Source organism: Schistocerca serialis, chromosome 1 (assembly GCF_023864345.2).
Source record: "Schistocerca serialis cubense isolate TAMUIC-IGC-003099 chromosome 1, iqSchSeri2.2, whole genome shotgun sequence".
Classification (NCBI taxonomy): domain Eukaryota; kingdom Metazoa; phylum Arthropoda; class Insecta; order Orthoptera; family Acrididae; genus Schistocerca; species Schistocerca serialis.
The window spans coordinates 704,446,685-704,465,092 of NC_064638.1; the positions used below are offsets into that span (position 1 = coordinate 704,446,685).

General features: G+C 36.0%; 1 protein-coding gene across 4 annotated transcripts in view; it reads left to right on the top strand.

Moving 5' to 3' along the window:
* LOC126480916 (uncharacterized) overlaps positions 1-18,408 on the top strand; it is a 331,145-nt gene that overhangs the window by 294,559 nt on the left and 18,178 nt on the right. For all 4 annotated transcript variants that reach the window (XM_050104327.1, XM_050104351.1, XM_050104343.1 and 1 more), the window contains 2 exons: positions 2,776-3,305; positions 13,014-13,094. In XM_050104327.1, the coding sequence (XP_049960284.1) occupies positions 2,776-3,305; positions 13,014-13,094 (611 nt within the window). The remainder of the gene's footprint in view (positions 1-2,775; positions 3,306-13,013; positions 13,095-18,408) is intronic.

The following is an 18,408-nucleotide window of genomic DNA, read 5'->3' on the forward strand; positions in this document are numbered from 1 at the left end:
TGTGTAGGTACCCAGTTGTGAGTGCACATCATGGGCATGCAGTCCCACAAGTTCAAGAAGGTGGATCAGTTATGTTTTGGACTGCTAACATTCACAGATACCGAACACCTCTCATTTCTGTCAAGGGTAAGTTGAAGGCTGTGAAGTATCAGGGCAGAATCCTTCAGACTTTTTTTTAACCCTTAGTCAATGTTTCAGCAATGATTTCGTCTACTGAAGCAATAATTTATGAGCACACCACACCCACTCTGTTAATACCTCCATAAAGAAGTAGGAGCCAACCAAATGGAGTGGCCTACAGTATGTGCCGACTTGAAACCAATACAACTTGCTGACATAAGTTGGGACTTGCAGTGTGTCATTGTAAGAACCCTCTCCAAACACTGGATGACCTCAGGAGTGGGAATGACTTGAGCAGCAAAATCTTGACAACATTGTAGGTAGCATGCTTATAGAATCCAAGTGTACATATTGAATGTTACTGGTCAGAGCTGCTGGTGATAGGGGCCGTGTGTGTGTGTGTGTGTGTGTGTGTGTGTGTGTGTGTGTGTGTGTGTGTGTGAGAGAGAGAGAGAGAGAGAGAGCGGAGAGCGAAATTGCTTTTTTGAACGTGTGTGTGTTTTCTTTGCTGAAGAAGGCTTTGACTGAAAGCTACAATGTATAAAACAGTAACAGTCTTTTCATTGTGCCTGTCTGCAACTCAACGGGTCATCTTTACAGTTAGTAGCAATCTATCCTTTTCCTAATATTTTCGAATTTTACCTAGATATAGCTCTTCATTCCACAGATGCACAATTTCAAACAGCTGCCTTTATTTTTGTTTCTGTTTCATTTGTCACAAAAGATGTTTTTTGTAGTTTCGTAAGGTTTATCCTTTCATTCTCTGCTCCAGTTGAATCTAAGGCCACACACATTCTCAGATAAGCAGACAGAGCAAAACCCCTTTTGAGCAGATTACATGCCAAAAGTGACATTATGAAAAAATAGGTACTTGCAGATAGTCACTGTAGTACATTTTGATTTTAGCCAAAAGACATACATGTTTATTGTCGAGGAGGAATGTTAATGTAAATGACAAAATTGCTTGTTGCCAATGGTGACCAGAATGGTTTGAAAGATGGACACCATTTAAGTGTATCAAAAACAAAGGTTGTTGGTTGATTCTTGTGGAAATAAGTCAAAATTGTATAGGTGTGAAAATATATGCTTAATGTAAATGTTTACTGCTTGGGAAATTTATGAACAAAGTGTATATATCGTATGTATAAAACTACAACCATTTATGAATGTGTTGGTGGGAGCTGCAGTCAAATAGATACTTGTGCTCGAAGAAGGGCCTGCTGTGGATACACGTGCACTTCGTTTTGCATTAGAATTTACAGTTAAGGGAACATTGGAGTATTGAAAAGGATATTAAGAGTTCCAACTAATCATCATTCTTTTACATTTGGTGTTCCATAGATCATACAATGAAGGAGAGCCTTCAATCATATAAGATGAGTCAATTTATTCACCAATTGGCAGGAGCACCCACTGCAGGGTACTTCTGTAAAGTACAATTATATCTAATTATGACTAGCACTAATTTTCCACATTGAAAATTATGGGGGTAACTTCTATATTTCTTCGTTTATAATCTGAACATTTGTATAACTTTACACACTACAGTATGCAGGGTGAAGCAAACATCATTTTTACCTCAAAAAAGTTTTGATTCAGTAAATATAATAATCTCTTTTTCCATAGAGGAATAGTGATGAGACCTCGTGAAACATCTTCATTGATCCCAAGATAAAGGTATTAACATTATTTCTTAATGGAACCATATTTTTGTTATCATTTCATACATCAAAATAGCAGATCTCTATGATGAAAGTTCAGTAATATCACTTTTTTGTTTGTTTGACAAGAAATTTTGGAGAAAAAAATTATTATAGGGATTTATGTACTATTATTGTGGCCGTTCGAATGGGGCACACCCATAAATTTGCTCCACACACTGTTGAGTGTGGCATATAAACAAGACATATTGCTTGCCTCTGGTGCTATTTCCCTGGAAACATTTCATACAGGCTTGATAACAACATTAAAGAGAAGCCATTATTTTATCAAGTACATTGGGCTGAAGTATTTTTTGATATCCACCGCCCTAGATAGGGAAGATATTCCACAGATGTCTGCACCAGTTCGCACACAATTTCTTATGGTTGAACTTTGGCATGGTTGAATTTTGCCATTGTTGAACTTTGCCTTCAGTACTCAATGGAGGTATTTCTGACTTAAAATTAATTTGTGGTCTCTCATTATTTTATGTTACATTCTGTCTCGGGTTAATTGTTCCAATTAAAGTGAGTGTTAGACACACACTCTTCACCAAATTACATTTTATCATAAATTTTTTCACCTTTATCTTTAAATTTGTGTTTAAGAATGCAATTATTGTTCAGTATTGTGTTGTGGAAATGATATGGAGAAGTCTTCAGAGCCAAATGTGTCTTAGAATATGATGTTATGTTTGAACCTGATACAGACATTCACATGTTAAAAAGATGTTATGTAGAATAGTTTGCAAGTCTACATTAGATACTCAACCAAGCATTGATATTAGCCAGTTATTTGTTCTAACTTTTAATTACCAATGAAATAAATGCCATTACTTGCTGTGGTGTCACTCAGCAATTTAATTTTATATATTATTTTAAGCCATGGTTAGCTGTAAAATTCTTGACTAGATGTTTTGTTTAGCTGGTTATTTCTTCCTCTTTCTTTTTACAGTTGCCAAATTCAGTGCATACATCTGATGTGAGTCAACTGGGTGCGGCTTCACTTAAAACTGAGAGCAATTTAGCACCAGTCTTATCACTTGCAAATAAAGAAATAACAACCCCATCCAATTTTGCTTTTCCTTATGCTGGTGAAATGCCATCCCATCAAATGAAAACACAAGCACCATCAGAAGTACAAGACGTACCAAAACTAATTCCTTCATTAGAGGGAGCACCACTTCAGTATGGACATACTAAAGGAACAGAAGGGAAAAAGAGTCATGTGACAGTGCCTGCAGTACACACAGATAAGAAAAATGAATTCAGTTCCAGTTCAGGAATAGGATCGATGTCTGGAACAACATTTAATTTCATGCAGACTGCACCAGTAAACTATATGGCACATGCGCCAATAAACTACCCACACCAAATGACAATGAACTACCCACAACCTATGCCAGTGCCCTATCCATACCCACAGCATGCAGCACCATTCACAGTACCCAGTGTATCTCCAGTAACTACATTGCCAAAACAAAGGTAAGAGTATTTACCAAATATACCAAATATCTTATCTCTTGTCATTGTTAGTGAATGTCATGATAGTTTATAGCCGCCTTCAGTGCTAAAATACTTACTTATTTTATTTAATAAAAATGGGTTTTAAACTATTATGTATATCGGATAGAAACTAAGTTAGTTAGTTTTTGGACTATAGAAGATTTTACTTACACTACATGACGCAAACCGAAGCTGCTGTAAACAGCAACCTCAGTTTCCTTCTGCCTGTATTCCAGGAGAGGGGGGTGGGGGGGGGGGGGGGGGGGTGGGGGGGGGGGGGAGTAATACGGTGGCATGAGTTTGTTGGATTAGAGCTGGCTCATAAGGTATGTTGGCTAAAATAGGTCATTTGCATTGGATGAACAGTGTTTTACATAAATCAGTTGTAATTCTGTAATTTCCTTGTATTTTAGCACTGAAGATGGCTATTTATAGCTGAAAAACTAGATATGCAAGAATTATAAAAAAACCATTGGGATTGTAAGTGATTGCTGTATTCCTATCCTTCTGTACAATAATACAGTCACTATGCACAATGGTTCTGTATGGAATCAAAGTTATTACTCTTTAGCCATCATGTTCATAATGTTTTGTAATTGCATTGTGAAGAGTCTCTTATGTGTATCATGGTACATGCTTTTTTGCCACAAACTTCAGTGAATAAATATGAGCTATAGGTAGAATTTAGAGTAATCATGGTATGCAATTTATATACAAACCTTTAATAATGTTTCATGTACTGAATTATTAAAATGAGAATGACAAGTCTTTATCTAACGGTGTCTCATAAGAGACTGGGAACAGGTTTCATTATTGGTTCAGAGATAATTGGCACTGTTGAACTTCAGTTCACCAGATGTGGATTCAAGTCCTCACCAACCCTTACTGTTTCTATATTCATGTTTTTCTCAGATTACTTCCCATATAAAGCCTACTCTGTCCACTCCTTCTTCACTGTTTCTAGCAAATATTTATTGGAACTTTCCTTTGGTCTCTCTCCTTTCATTTACCTGTTTAAAAAAAAAATCTATCTTAGTGCTCTTCATTTTCATTGTGCAAATGCTAGACTATGGGAGTTAAGTATGTTTATTGCATCTAACATGGGTATTTTAATGCCACAGCTTCTCTAGTTGTGTCTCTTCTCATTAACTTCATATCTGATGCTTGAATTTATCTTTCTCTCTGAGTTTTTTATAAAACATATTTTGCATGAATCTGATTCCAAGAAGGAGGTGAGGTTTCTAGGATCTGTAAAGGAAGACTGTACAGTGTTAATGTTTATTACATTACATCTCAATACATTAATTTTAATAATGCATGTGAAAATAATTTTCTGCTGTTAAAATAGTTACCCGAGAGAATTCTCTTTAATTCATTGTAAAATCTAACCACGTTAGGCTACCCACCAAGCACTTAATACACTCCAGTAGGTTGTTCAAAACATGGTTACTTCTGTATCCCAATCCTATTTGTGCTAATGTCAAGTGGTGACGTCCTTGTAGCAATTGTTTGATCCTCATTTTATGTTCTTTCTTTCCTTTATTTCTTGAGAAAACCAAAAATATTCGCAATGATAAATGACATTAATGGATAAATGTATTGCATCACCGATGGACACACAAGGGACACATTGCCCAGCACTTAAAACAGATCTCCTTGAAGTTTTCGGGATATCATCAGCAGCTTGTCGGTGTGGCCTTCATGCAATCTGGAGATGACATCCTCATGTGGACATATCTATTCCACACTTTTTGTAGGTAACTGATTATGGCTGTCAAGTATTTGAAGGATTGTGCTGTTCTTGATGGCATATGGAAGGCACATATTTCAATCATAGAAGGATTTGGTCTCCATAATATGTTGATATGTAGCTGACTTTTATTTTTAGTGTCAATTTTATTATATCAAACATTTTACATTTACTCTTTTGTCATTTTATTATGCCAGTGTCATCTTTTGTAAAGGTATCTTTTCTTTCTTTTTTTAAATGAGCATACAGCTATTATTGTAAATCTTGGTTCCTGAAAAATCATTAATGCTATCTGCAGTTTGGGAGTTCCCTTTGGAAACTCATTAAAAACTTTTAAAAGAAATTTCTTCATTTTTCCTGTCCACCTTTTTATTATTTTTCCTGTAGCTCTTATCGTGTTACTTAGAAGAGAATATCTTTTTGTTGAAAATACATACACTGATACTTGGCATTGAATTCAAAAGTGGCCTATGGCTGTTGTGTACTGGTTTGATGCAGCTCTTCACACTAGTCTGTCATATGCAAGCCCCTTCATCTTTGCATAACTACTGGAACCTACATCTGTTTGAACCAGTTTTTACCCCTCACACTCCCCCCCCCTCCCCTCCCCTCCCCTCTAATTACCAAATTGAAGATTCATTGGTGCCTCCATATGTGTCATATTAACAAATCCTTCTTTTAATTGAGTTGTCACAAGTTTGTTTTATTCCTGATTTGATTCAGTGCCTCTTCTTTAGAATGTTTATTTGGTTACAAAACTTCTTATTAACAATCTATTTTAGTCTGAAAATAACAGAGATATTCACAAGCACAAGACGAGGAGAAGTTATCTGCGTTACCTTCTAAAAATCTAACTTTGGCATGGTAAAGGATGAAATATTCTCTTTGTATCATCTGTATTTTATTTACATATAAGGTTGCAATCCAAGAAAGATTTCCTAATCTTTGACATTATATTCAGTGTTAATAATTTTCTCATTTTCATAAACTCTTTTTCTTGCTATTGCCAGTGTGCATATGTCCTCTCTATATCAGCCATAGTCAGTTATTTTGCTGCCCAAATAGCAAAACTCATCTACTACTTTTAGTGTCTCATTTCCTTGCCCAATTCCTCCAGTATCATCTAATTAATACTTGCACAATATGTAAGTGAATAAAATTGGGGATACATTACAGTTCTGTCTCACTCCCTTCTCATGCTTCCCTTTCATGTTCAGCAACTTTACAAATGCTATTTCTGTCAATATGTTCAGTCTATATTCTAAGATAGGGTAAGTTCGGAAAAAGTATGCACTTCCTATTAAATCACTCATATCTCCTAGATAAGAAGGTAAAAACCAACTTCTTTTGTAACAAATTATTTCTAGTTTATTTAGGAACAACATATATCAGTACAGCCGCCTAACTTTTAACACATACATTAAATGTCACATGTGTAAGACACTGCTCTTCCATACTGTCACCTCAATTGTGATATGTAGTGAAAGTGTACACACTAATATAAATCACAAGAAAATTCACCACATCCTTCATAACCTGTGTGTTTTTCATTCCACCATTGGGAACAATTATCACACTTAATCTAATCTTCCACTATACGCCTCTGTAGTCTTCACCCCACACTGGACAGTTCAAAACATCGTATCCCTCCTTGGGTTTGGACCTGGTTATTCCTGAAGTCGATGGCACGGGTAAGTCCAGATTATCCTTAGAGATTCTGTGTTGTTCAATAGTGTTATTTGTCACTTAGTTAATTTTCTGGTTTAGCTTTTCTAACCATGCATTTTTGTACAGAGACCCAGACAGAATATTGGATTTTTTGCCATTTGCTTCTGTGTTCTTGGAAGTGGATAAATATTGAATAGGCCTACCTCTGCTTGTACATCAGCATTCTGCTTTATTTGTGTCTGTCAATCATTGAGAAGCAGCAAAGTCTGTCAGTCATTGAGAGGCAGCAGTCCGTGGGCTCTTGTTGAACTCCTTTGCTTTCTTTAGTAGTTGGAAATTCAGCTCTGTCTGCGAGTTCTACTGGAGCAAAGTCTTCTGCTATGAAGACATCCGGATTGACCCAGGAATATTCCCATTGACTCAAAGGATTTCTCAACAGTTTGAGTTGCATCTGCTCTGGAATATGCAGCTTGAAACAAGGGTCTCACATCTGTCTGTCTAATGGGTCTTCCTGGATTAGTAACAATGACCTTACCTAGCTTCCACTGCATACACTGATTTAAGAGGACCCCAGAACCTCTTGTCCAGGGACTTGTGGCTGGAATGGGAAGCTAGGGAAAGAAGAGGTATGTTGTTATCTGCAAAGTGCAATGGCTTCAAGAGAGCAATAAGATCCATGATTGTCCTAAGTGAGGAGTATAGAATCATTAGTTCGCAGGTTTATGTGCTGAGCAAAGTGTTTCAACCACTGCACAAACAGTTTGGAGTTTATGAAACCAGACTTGTAAGCCAAGGCTTAAGTCCCTACTGGGGCGTCAGAGAAGATTTCTGGCTTCATATGTTTATGAGGGAAAATCAAGACTGGTGGGATGTAAATTTCTGTGGGGTTGAAGCAGCAGGCTGCTGTTACAGTTTCTCCTCTTTCACCTTACACTGCATTGCAGACTGTTTTCTTGCCTTTTGGAGACAGAATTTTAGGTATCTTGTGTGGTAATGTTGACAGTTCTGTCTCGTCCATGTTGAAAATGAAAGATTCTGTTAGGTTGAAACTTTTTCACATCGTAGCATGACTCCAAATTATTAAAAAATTGGTCTACTTGGGTTTTGTTAAAACTCATAATTTGCTTGAAGCTGCACTCTTAGCTCAGGATTATGAAGAGATAATCCCTGTCTCTTGCTAAAGTCAGTCAGCCAATCCCTTCCTGCCAGTGTTACAGCTCGTTTGAACCTGTGATCAAGATTATTCTGCTCTGCAAAATTGAATACCAGCCTCATCATTTGTCTTCTGGTCAGACCACAAAATCGGGCATCTAGGTCCAGGCAGTGATCTGGAAGTTCTTACTCCATGACTGGATTGAACGTCTTTTGAATCTGCGTAATGATGTGGGGGCATAACTCTGTTAAGATAAATAAGAATCTCTTTGGAATTAGGTACACTGCGTTCCGCCTAAAGGCCAACAGAACACAGTACTCACTGTGGGTATACGATAACAGTAATAATAAGACAATACTTACTGCTTTTAGTCACTTCCTTAGCGTACAGCCATTTGTTCCCAAGCATTTCACAATGTTTCTTTTACTTCCCCATTAACAATTCTATTTCTTGCGTCTTCAATTATAGACTCCGTAAAATGAGCCTCCTTTCTCTTTTTCTCTTATATTTTTCCGTTTTCCGGTTCCTACATATTTGGAAATAAAATTGATTTTAAATAAAAGAAACAGCATTACAACAAAACACACACTTTTTTCTATTTAATTTAGTAATGAAGGAAACTCACATATTTTGGTCACACAAATGCATACACTAGAAAAATTGTTTTGATGCAAAGAAAATTATTCAGACAGAATGTTAGAAATGAAGGGAGTGCAGTAAGAGTACGCATGTAGTCTTTTCGGCTGCCTTATAGTGTACTCTTAACCTATGCATGACATAGTTAAAAAAAGAAGTCAAATATGGCTGTCTATTTGGTTCCGCAGTTTGTTGTGTTGTGGTTTTTCCCTAACAGAACGATGATTCTTTTGGCAAATAATTTTATTTTATAGTGCTAGAAAGTGCTTATTGCTAATGATGAACAACTTAAGGGGAGTACATATGATGAAATTGGTCAAAAAGTGACATTTTCTGATTATTATCTCTTAATAGTATTTGATCTGTCCTGAATAATTTGATGTGTCATTTGTCGATTAATTCCAATTGGAAGTGTACAGTTTATCATTTCAAAGTTAATAGCACAAGTGTAAAAAAATCCGGTCTTTCTTCATTGACTTGCTATCTCTGGAACTATTCAATCTACAAGGCTGTGGTTTTCAGCTATTTATTCCTTGAATTCATGTGAAGAGGTTGGCTGCACTGTGTAAAAAGAATTGGCAGTATTGCACATGCATCTTGTGGATTTACTTTGTGGTTGTAGTGTTTTACAGGTGTTGAACTGTATACATAGTGGTTTGGTGTACTATTACACATTCTTATTCCTCATTTCCACATGACGAAAAGAAAGAGTTCTTTTAATAAGTGACATTTTCTTGGAAATCAGCATTTGAGTGGATCTGAATCCAATTTTTATCCTGAAATAGATGTTTCACAGACACACAAAAAGGACACGCCTACTAGTGCTTTGAGGAGGAAGCTTGGAAACCATGAGGATTTATTTATTGACAAAGGAGATCATGTAAATAGTTTAGGTTATGTTTTATTAGATTTGAGTGTGTTAGAACAAGGATCATGTAAGGATTGTGGTGGGCAAATTAGCATCTTTGAGGACACAACTGCAAGGACTAGACTAGCTAACAAACTTGTTGTTCAGTGAAAAGTTCGCAGGCTCTCTACGTCATTTTGGGCTTCTCAAAAGTGCAAGAATGACTTGTTTGAGAGCAATGTTACATTCTATCATCAATAAATTACGGCCATAGTCATAGCCCCTGTGCGTTTCAGCATTAAATTGAAACCTTCTGGTGCCTTCAAGTCTCTTCCACTTATACTGCCTTCTTTCATGGTTCTTAACAATTTAAGGTCCAAATACTTACAAATATTCTGGGCAGAGAAAACCAGCCATTTATACAGTTATTTACAACCTTACTGTCGCATATTTGTTTGAGGAATCTTAAAGGGCAGTACACACTAAAAATGACAAAGCTTCAAGATTTATTTCTCATCTTTATTTTAGTTCTGTGATAGGTTACAAATTTTACAATACTGATGAAGTGGTGAGGTGAGTTCGTTGAGCAGTTTCTCATGTAATTGGCTTCCATATGGAAAAGTCAGCAGAAGCAGTCTGGCATGCAGGGATGTTGCAATCAGGGATATACCAGCTTGTTTTTCTTCATTAATTTTCCAGTAGACTTGTCTTTTCTAAGCAAGTCATGCAAACCCATGTTGAATTTTGCTTCAACTTAGTTGCAGGAATTTTATCAGGAAAGTCTTGTCCTTTTGCTTATAGTGAGCCAGTATTGTGCGTTTCTGAAATAATCCTTTCCCAATTTCTTAAGACTGTTCCCACTCAGATATTTATCCTTCCAATCCAGACTCAATTCTTCATTTAGAGTTTCCAAACATTCTTAGTCAACAAGCATGGCATATTTTAGCAGAGTTACAGGGAACATTAAAACCTTAAAGAGTACACACTTGAATCGTGCGACTATACAAGCATACAGTGACTCAGTCATGACAGCTGCTCTTAGGTTCACTTTTGAAGTAACTCTATGAACTGACACAAGGGAGCAGCACCTGTCGATGGACAGGTAGTGAGACATACATACATTTTTCTCATGTGAAACATCACAATTTTCGAGCAACAGATGGCTTCAGCTTCATGAAACATCGCAGTCTGAGACATATTTGGGTGCAATCCTTTGTAGACAGTGTTGTGGCCCAAATTATGCTTGGGCTTGGTTTCTAGAGTGTTAAACCAATTGATAGCAATGAATAAGTTTATCCTGCAAAATTCTGCCATGCAGCTTCTCCATTCATTCCCTGCAAGGAGCAATGTGTTCTTCCATTGGGCGGACAAATTTGTCAGAACAGAGAACTGTAGCTGGATGTGCTGGGAGGATGCAGGAGACAGATCTTGTTCTAGGATGTTTTGCACAAAAGTGAGCCATGTGACAAGGATTTGGAAGCAGGAAAGGCTTAAGGCTGGACTAGAACTGATTGTTAGTTGAAGTGGGGCAGAATTTGTCTTTTACACCTTTTTTTGACACACTTCTTTCTTCCCTTTTTTAAGTATCATCTATGTCTGGGCTCTTCACACTTTTGTAGTTTACCTTATGACTAACTGATAACTTCATTTAAAGATAAGAGTAGATATTCACTTGAGATAACTCATTGGACATAGCATGAATTCGCTAAATTGCTTATAGTTTATTATGCAGCCAAAAAATTTACTAATAACTGGTTGACAAATTTTTGTAGTTTTGGGAAATTAGAGATAATGACTGGATTGACACAAAAAGAAAAAGACGTAAAAGTAAAAACAGCCTCTAGTGCTTTTGACAAACTAATTATTGTTCCCAAAAAAGCTCTGAAACAAAAAGTTTATAATCAGCATATTTTACAGTTTTGACTTAGTGCTGTGAGACATGGTCTTGTAAGTGAGAACCATTCAAAAACTGAATGTTGCTCAACAAGGGAGGTGTACATTGGAAATCACAGTAGAAGCAGGTGAACAGACAAATAGAACAGGGAACAAACTGACATGAAAGATTAAATTTTGAATGTAATGAAAATGAAATGGCGGTGGTCAGGATGTATAGCTTGCCAAATGGATAGTACACAGATCAAGGAAGTTCTTTGTGGGATTGCTGAAGATAAGTGTGAACAAAATCAATAAGCTAATGAAAAGTGAATAGAAGACAAGAAGACGTTAGAAAAGAAGCAGGCGTGACATGGACGTATATAACTGAAGCCTGTAGCACATGGAAAAACTAAAGGCGGAGGCGGTGCTGGTGGTGGTGGTGGTGGTGGTGGTGGTGGTGGTGGTGGTCTGCAAATTCCCATCCCAGCTCTGATGGGATATTTTGTTTCTCTTTTTACCAGAACCATCAGCAATAAAGATATATATAAATGATGAGGAATTTAAAGGTAATAATGACATGGAAATATGAAAGATAAAGAATAGGCACTCTATTACTAAGTGAGAGAGTGTTATCTTGGGCTGTAATTGTCCATCTTCTGCATTCCTGTGTGAAATTATTCTTAGCTGCATTTATGAACTATAATATTAAGGTGGGCAGTGTACAGGAAATAGAAGAGAATGAAGAAAGAATTTTCATTCTGCAGTGAAGTATGTGCTGATTCAAAACTTTCTGGCAGATTAAAATTGTATGCTGGTCCAGGATTAGAACCTGGGACCTTCTTCCTTTCACGGACTAGGTGTTCTACCAACTGAGCTATTCAAACATGACTCACAATCTGTCCTTCCAGCTCTACTTCAGAGCCTTGAGTTTTGTTTGGACAGCTCAATTGGTAGAGCACTAGTCCTAGAAAACAAAGGCCCCCCATTTTTGTGTCTTGATCCACCAGACAGTGTTAATCTGTTAAGAAGTTTCAAAGATGAAATCATTAAATGGCTATATGGAATGGTGATCTTTTGAATACCATTTCAGAATTCGAAAATTTTAAGAGTGCGTCTGCAAATGAAATTAAACAGTGGAAAAAAAACACACACACTATATGGTGACTAGCATATATCCTTTACATAATATTGTAAATGAGATTAGTGAGGTTGAATTGAGAGTCAAACAAAAGTTTTGGTGGCAGACACCAACACCTTTTATATTAACTATCAGCTCAGAAAAGAGGGACTATTATATAGAAAATGAAAGAAAAACAATAAATTGCAACAATGGTTTTAATAATCATTACAGACTGGAGTCCTAATACAGGTGACAAAATGACTGAACATCGTTGTGCAGAATAAAAAGCTGGAAAAGAGTACATCTAATTTCTTAAAAGTTTGTGTTGGTGACGTATTTAACAAGCAAGGTTTCATACAATAAAATTACAATAATATGTGTTTATCAGACTAGCTCATGTTTTGTTTTTTGTTTTAATCTGATTACTGAAGTTGTATGCTTCTGGGATTGACAGACTAATGAGAAATTGATCGTCTTTATGCATGTTTGATAAAATGTAGTATTAAACAAAATTATTATAAAACTAAAATGAGAGGTACACCTCCAAAAATATCTTGTTCTTTCAAAATAGTGAGTATTTAAGTTTTATGCATCTTATGCTTTCCATTATTAATTTTTAATCTACTTTTGATTTTTAGGGCTGGTGAATTAAATATTGACAGTAAAAACAAAGGCAAGCTTCTGAAAAAGCTTAGAGCAAAATTTCCCTTCAAGAAACGGTAAGTATTTATATAATAGGCAAGCTAAATTTAACAGAATAATGTTATGTCCATAGATTTATGCTAACAAAAGTTGAATACACTTTATGAAGTTTGTGTCATATGCAGCTGAGGAGATGGTGACTGTACTTCTAAATTAAATTAAAATAAAAAGCAGTATTGCAAGTTACTTTAGTTGTTTGTTTCCCAGTTATTGGAAGCTGAGAATGGGATAGTTCAACATCAATCTCTTCCATAGTCTCAGTCTTCCTCCTCTCCTTTTAGTGTGCATGTCTGACCTATCAGTCACTGTTGGCAGCTTCTTATTTGATGCCTTCCACATTCTTTCCTTAACAAAATGTTCTTCCAATAATACTAGGAAACACATAACCAACACATGCACTAAGAAAAGTTTGTCTTGTCGTGCTGAACAGTAATGCCTTCACAGATGTGAAATTTCCTCAGGTTTACAAATACATTTTACACACTTCATTCTCGTGTTCTGATGTGATCTGTCTGAGCCACTGCTAAATAGACACCAGAGAAAATAAGCATATTGTTCCTTTGCCCCAGTGCTGCTGCTGCTGCTGCTGCTGCTGCTGCTGCTGAAAATTGTAATAAGGAATTCTGTCTCCAACTTGGCTTCGTGATACCATAGTCTGCTTGGTGTGTGTGTTCAAGATCACTGCATTATCAGTTGATAGTCTCCTCTGTCCTTGCCTTTCTTATTTTCATTTTTCATTCATTGATCCTTTGACATCCATTTGTTTTTATCCTATTTTATTCCCTTGAATGCTTCTTGCCTCCTCTGTCCAAACTACTTCTTAATGTATCACAGTACTTCAGCTAGAATTGAAGAATAAACAGATTTAAACTCATACTTTCCATAAAAATTTCTGTAGCTGAAATCTCCTGCCATTCTATACATCATATCTGCCCATTTTTTATTTAAATGTAATTATTTAATGTTTTATCCTTCGTCCTCTTCCTCCTCCTCTTCTTCTTCTTCTTCTTCTTCTTCTTCATCTTCATCTTCTTCTTCTTCCCTTGGCATTTCATTTCTACACTGCTCAGACCTGCCATTTCAAGTATACATAACAGACTCTACCACGTAAGATTTTTAAGAGTTCATCATCATCTTAGGTTTGAAACAAGAATTTAGAGCTTTGAATGCAGACTTGCATCAGTCTGGTCTTAAGAGCTGTCAGCCTAGTTTGAAGGTGTATTTCTTTATTGCCTTCTCCTCTTCCTGAAGTACCTGTCTTTTCAAGTTTGAAAAGTCTGGGTTGATTCATCATTGAAATGCTTTCTCCCAAAATAAGGCAGCCATCTCATCAGCAAACACTTATAACTTGAAGTAGAGGTAACTGTTTTATCAGCTGACGTCATATTTCCTGAAACATTTGAAAAAAGAATTGTATCAAAAATGACACATTTTGGAGGGCTCTGTAACCCAGTGCATCAATTAAAATTGTACATTGTCACGTTAAGCAAGTATACATATGACAGTCATCAAATACAGCAGTTTTGTGTTCCAGGAATTTGCAGCCATTCTTCATCATTTGCTACTTGAATTGTGTTTATTATTGCTTCTTGAATTATGTTTTATCATGCAGATAAAAATGGATGAAAGGGAAACAGCTTTTAAACTACAACTACTTTTGAGCTTACAGTATCTAATAAATTTGATTGTTTATTGGAGATAGGAAGGAAAGAACAAGTTTTTTGGCGGTCCTACAGCATCATGACCAAACCTAGGTTAACACTATCATGAGCCATGTGAATACCGAGTTGAGCAGGCTGCTGCTGCCTGAAATGAAATCTCATATGAGTGTCGTGCATGTTGGTGCAGTTCAGTAATGCTTGCATACTAGACATGGGCAACACTTGAATATGTGAGAGAGGAAGTTAGTTTGGTTGAGCTTCATGCTAAAATATTCAGAGGGGCCACCATAACACAAGGTAGGGTCCCTGTGGTTACTGGTGTCACAGGGGTACTTTCTTTTAGGTTAAAATCAGGAATCAGGTTCCCTGTTGTGTAAGAAGTTAAAATAACAAAAGAGCTCCACAAAATGTTTAAGAACGCACAGAAAAGTAAGGTTAGCATATTTCATAAGAATGTTGGAGAACTGAGTAACAAGGTATAAGAGCTTCCTACTTGTTTGGACAATTTAGAGAGCTCCAAAAAGATAGACAACTTGGGTCTGTGTGAGCACCACACATCCACAGGCCTATGGTAGTTACATATAAAAGATTGCACTTTATTGTCGTACTCATGTACAACTAATATGGGAAAAGAGGGAGTTTTTGCATATATTAAGACAGATCACAAGTTCAAGAACATAGAAGCAAGTAGATTTTATAGAGAACAGAATATGAAGTGTGTTCTTGTGAGTTGATATTGAAAAATAGTTCACTTTATAAACCGAATGGATTCCTTAGTACGCTGTCTGCCAAACAGCAGCAAACAATTTATAATCTGCAGCAGTGATTTCAGTGTAGATTTTCATAAGGTTTCTGACAGGAAACTTTTCCAACACAGGTGGATAAAGAAAGTGAGACATAAAGACAGTAGGGCTTTAATTGATAATGTCTTCTTTGATGAAGCTGAAAGCAAGAAAATAGCCATATATCCAGTAACAAATGCTATTTCGGATCATGATACCTAGTTCGTTAGGATGTGTAAGATAGTGCCGTACAATATAGATACTGTAAATACTGGAAATCGGTTAGAATAATTAATGATTCTTCGACAAATGTTTTTGAGGGTAGCTTATGAGAGAGGGCCTGGAATGAAATTTATAATGAACTAAATGCTGACGTAATATTTAACTTATTCCATGATAAATTCTTATCATTATGTGAAAATGCTTTCCACATAAGCTAATCAGAATGCTCGTTAAAAAGTTGTTTAAAAATCAAGGAACACGCACATTATGTCAGAAACAGTAGTTCCAACGAGACTTTAATCCTTACGAGACAGCAAAAAATGACACAGTACAACAGACCACCGAACATGATAATGTCACTATTAATTTAAATGGATAAATAACCAGTGACAGGTAGAAGATGTGTTTAATAATCATTTCTTAAATGTGGTAGAAAATATAAGGGCAAGAAATTCGAGAGAATAATCAGAGCAGTATGTTCAAAAAACGACTCGCATAAAATTTAATCACATCAATGTTTCACCAACTTCTTGTGATATTAAGAAAATTACATATTTTCCCAAAAATAAAAGCTCGTCTGTAACTGATGATTTACTAAAGACTTGTTCCCATATGAGTAGTGCTGTCTTTTACTCAAATATTTAAAGCATCAGTAACTTGGGCATTTTTCAGTGAGATTGAGATACACCATTGTCAAACCTGTCTCCTAGAAGGGTGATAGGACATATGTCAGTTACAGATCCATTTCAGTACTGATTTTTGAGAAGGTCATGTATCCTAGTACAATGTCCCCTCTGCTCAACAGTAATATCCTCAGGAAATCATAGTTTGGATTTCAGAAGAGATCCTCAACTGAGAATGCCGTTTATACATTCACCCACCAAATTTCAAAAGCACTGATAACAAAACAGCGCCAGTTGGTATTTTCTGGGACCTATCTAAGGCGTTTGACTGTGTGAATCACAATATTCTCCTGAATAAACAAAGGTTTTTGTGAAATTGGTGGTATAGCTACCCAATGGATAATATTATATGTAAATAAAAGAAAGCAGAAAGTTGCATTTAATAATTCAAGTCGTGTAAGCAGGGAAGATTGTTCTTACTACGGGGAAATAACTTATGGGGTTCCATAAGGCTGTATCTTATGTCCACTATTGTTTCTCATGTATGTAAACGATCTTCCGTCTAATATACAACAAGCAGAATTAGTTCTTTTTGTGGCTGGCGCTGGTATCATAATTAATCCAAACACACATATGGCAACGGAAGAAATGTTCAAGTATACTGAGTTGGTTGCTACTAATGGTCTCATTTTGAATTTTGAAAAGACACAACATATTCAGTTCTACACGTCTAGAGGTACTACAACAGTAATAAGCATAACCCATGGTAAGGAGGAAATAACAACTAGAGTGGAAACTTCAAAAATTTTAAGGCGTCCCTATTGATGAGAATATGAACTGGAAGCAAGACATTTTGCAACTCCCAGTACAACTTCTTTCAGCCACATTTTCACTTTGAATAATTGCAAGTTTTGGGGAGAGAGATATCAGTAAGTTGGCATATTTTTCATATTTTCATTCAATAATGTCATATGGAATGAAGTCCTGGTGTAACTCATCTGTATGGAAAAAAGCCTTCATCATTCAGAAACGTGTTGTAATAATTATTATGTGGTGTTCATCCACAATTATCCGACATTAGTTTAAGGAATTATACATTTTGACTACTACTACTACTACTACACAATACACTTATTCCCTCATGAAGTTTGTTGTAAATAATCTAGAGCAGTTCAAAATGCTGTACAGAATTAAAATACCTGAAGAAGAAGAAGAAGAAGAAGAAGTGAAATTCATTACTCCGCATTAAGGTCATCCGTGGAACAAAAAGGTGTGCTCCCTACTGCAACCAAAATTTCTGATCATTTACCAGTGATAGAAAATTTCTGACTGACAGAAAAGTTAAATTTGAAAAAAACTGAAAGAATTTTTACTTGACAACTCCTTCTGTTCCTTGGAGAAATTCTATAGAGTAACTAACTCACATATACATAAAAAAGAAAAACTTTGTAAATGATAAGCATGTAGCCATATTTGTAAATGAATGTGTTTGTAAATCTAAAATGACTCATTCCACATCGTTACAAGTAATCTTACAAATGATCTATAGAGATTGAAACTAACTAGTGAATATTACCTGTCTCTTGCAACTGAGTGTTTATTTTGTATGTGACCAAACACTTTTTGTCTGTTCATAGAGGACATCATCAGCGGTCTATAAAATAAATGATAATTACTTAATTATACACATCTTGTTAAAAGACATGCAGTGTTTCCAGGTAAAACATTTTGGTTGTCTTACTATAATTATGGTAAGAATTTGGATGGTTTGTTTTAATAATCACACAGTATGTATCACGTTTGTACTAAAATTACAATTTGGGTTAGTGAAAAAGATCTCACTTCATCGTATACTGGAAATATCTGGTAAAGCTACAGTGTGTTAATTCCTATAATAAGATTTACTGCCATATCTTTGCATTAGGTGTGTACAACAAAAGAAAACCTAATGAAATATACACTGAGTGAGAAAAAAAAATTGCAACACCAAGGAGGAGTTGTGCAACATAAACGAAAGTTGATAGGCATGTTTCTACATCCGAA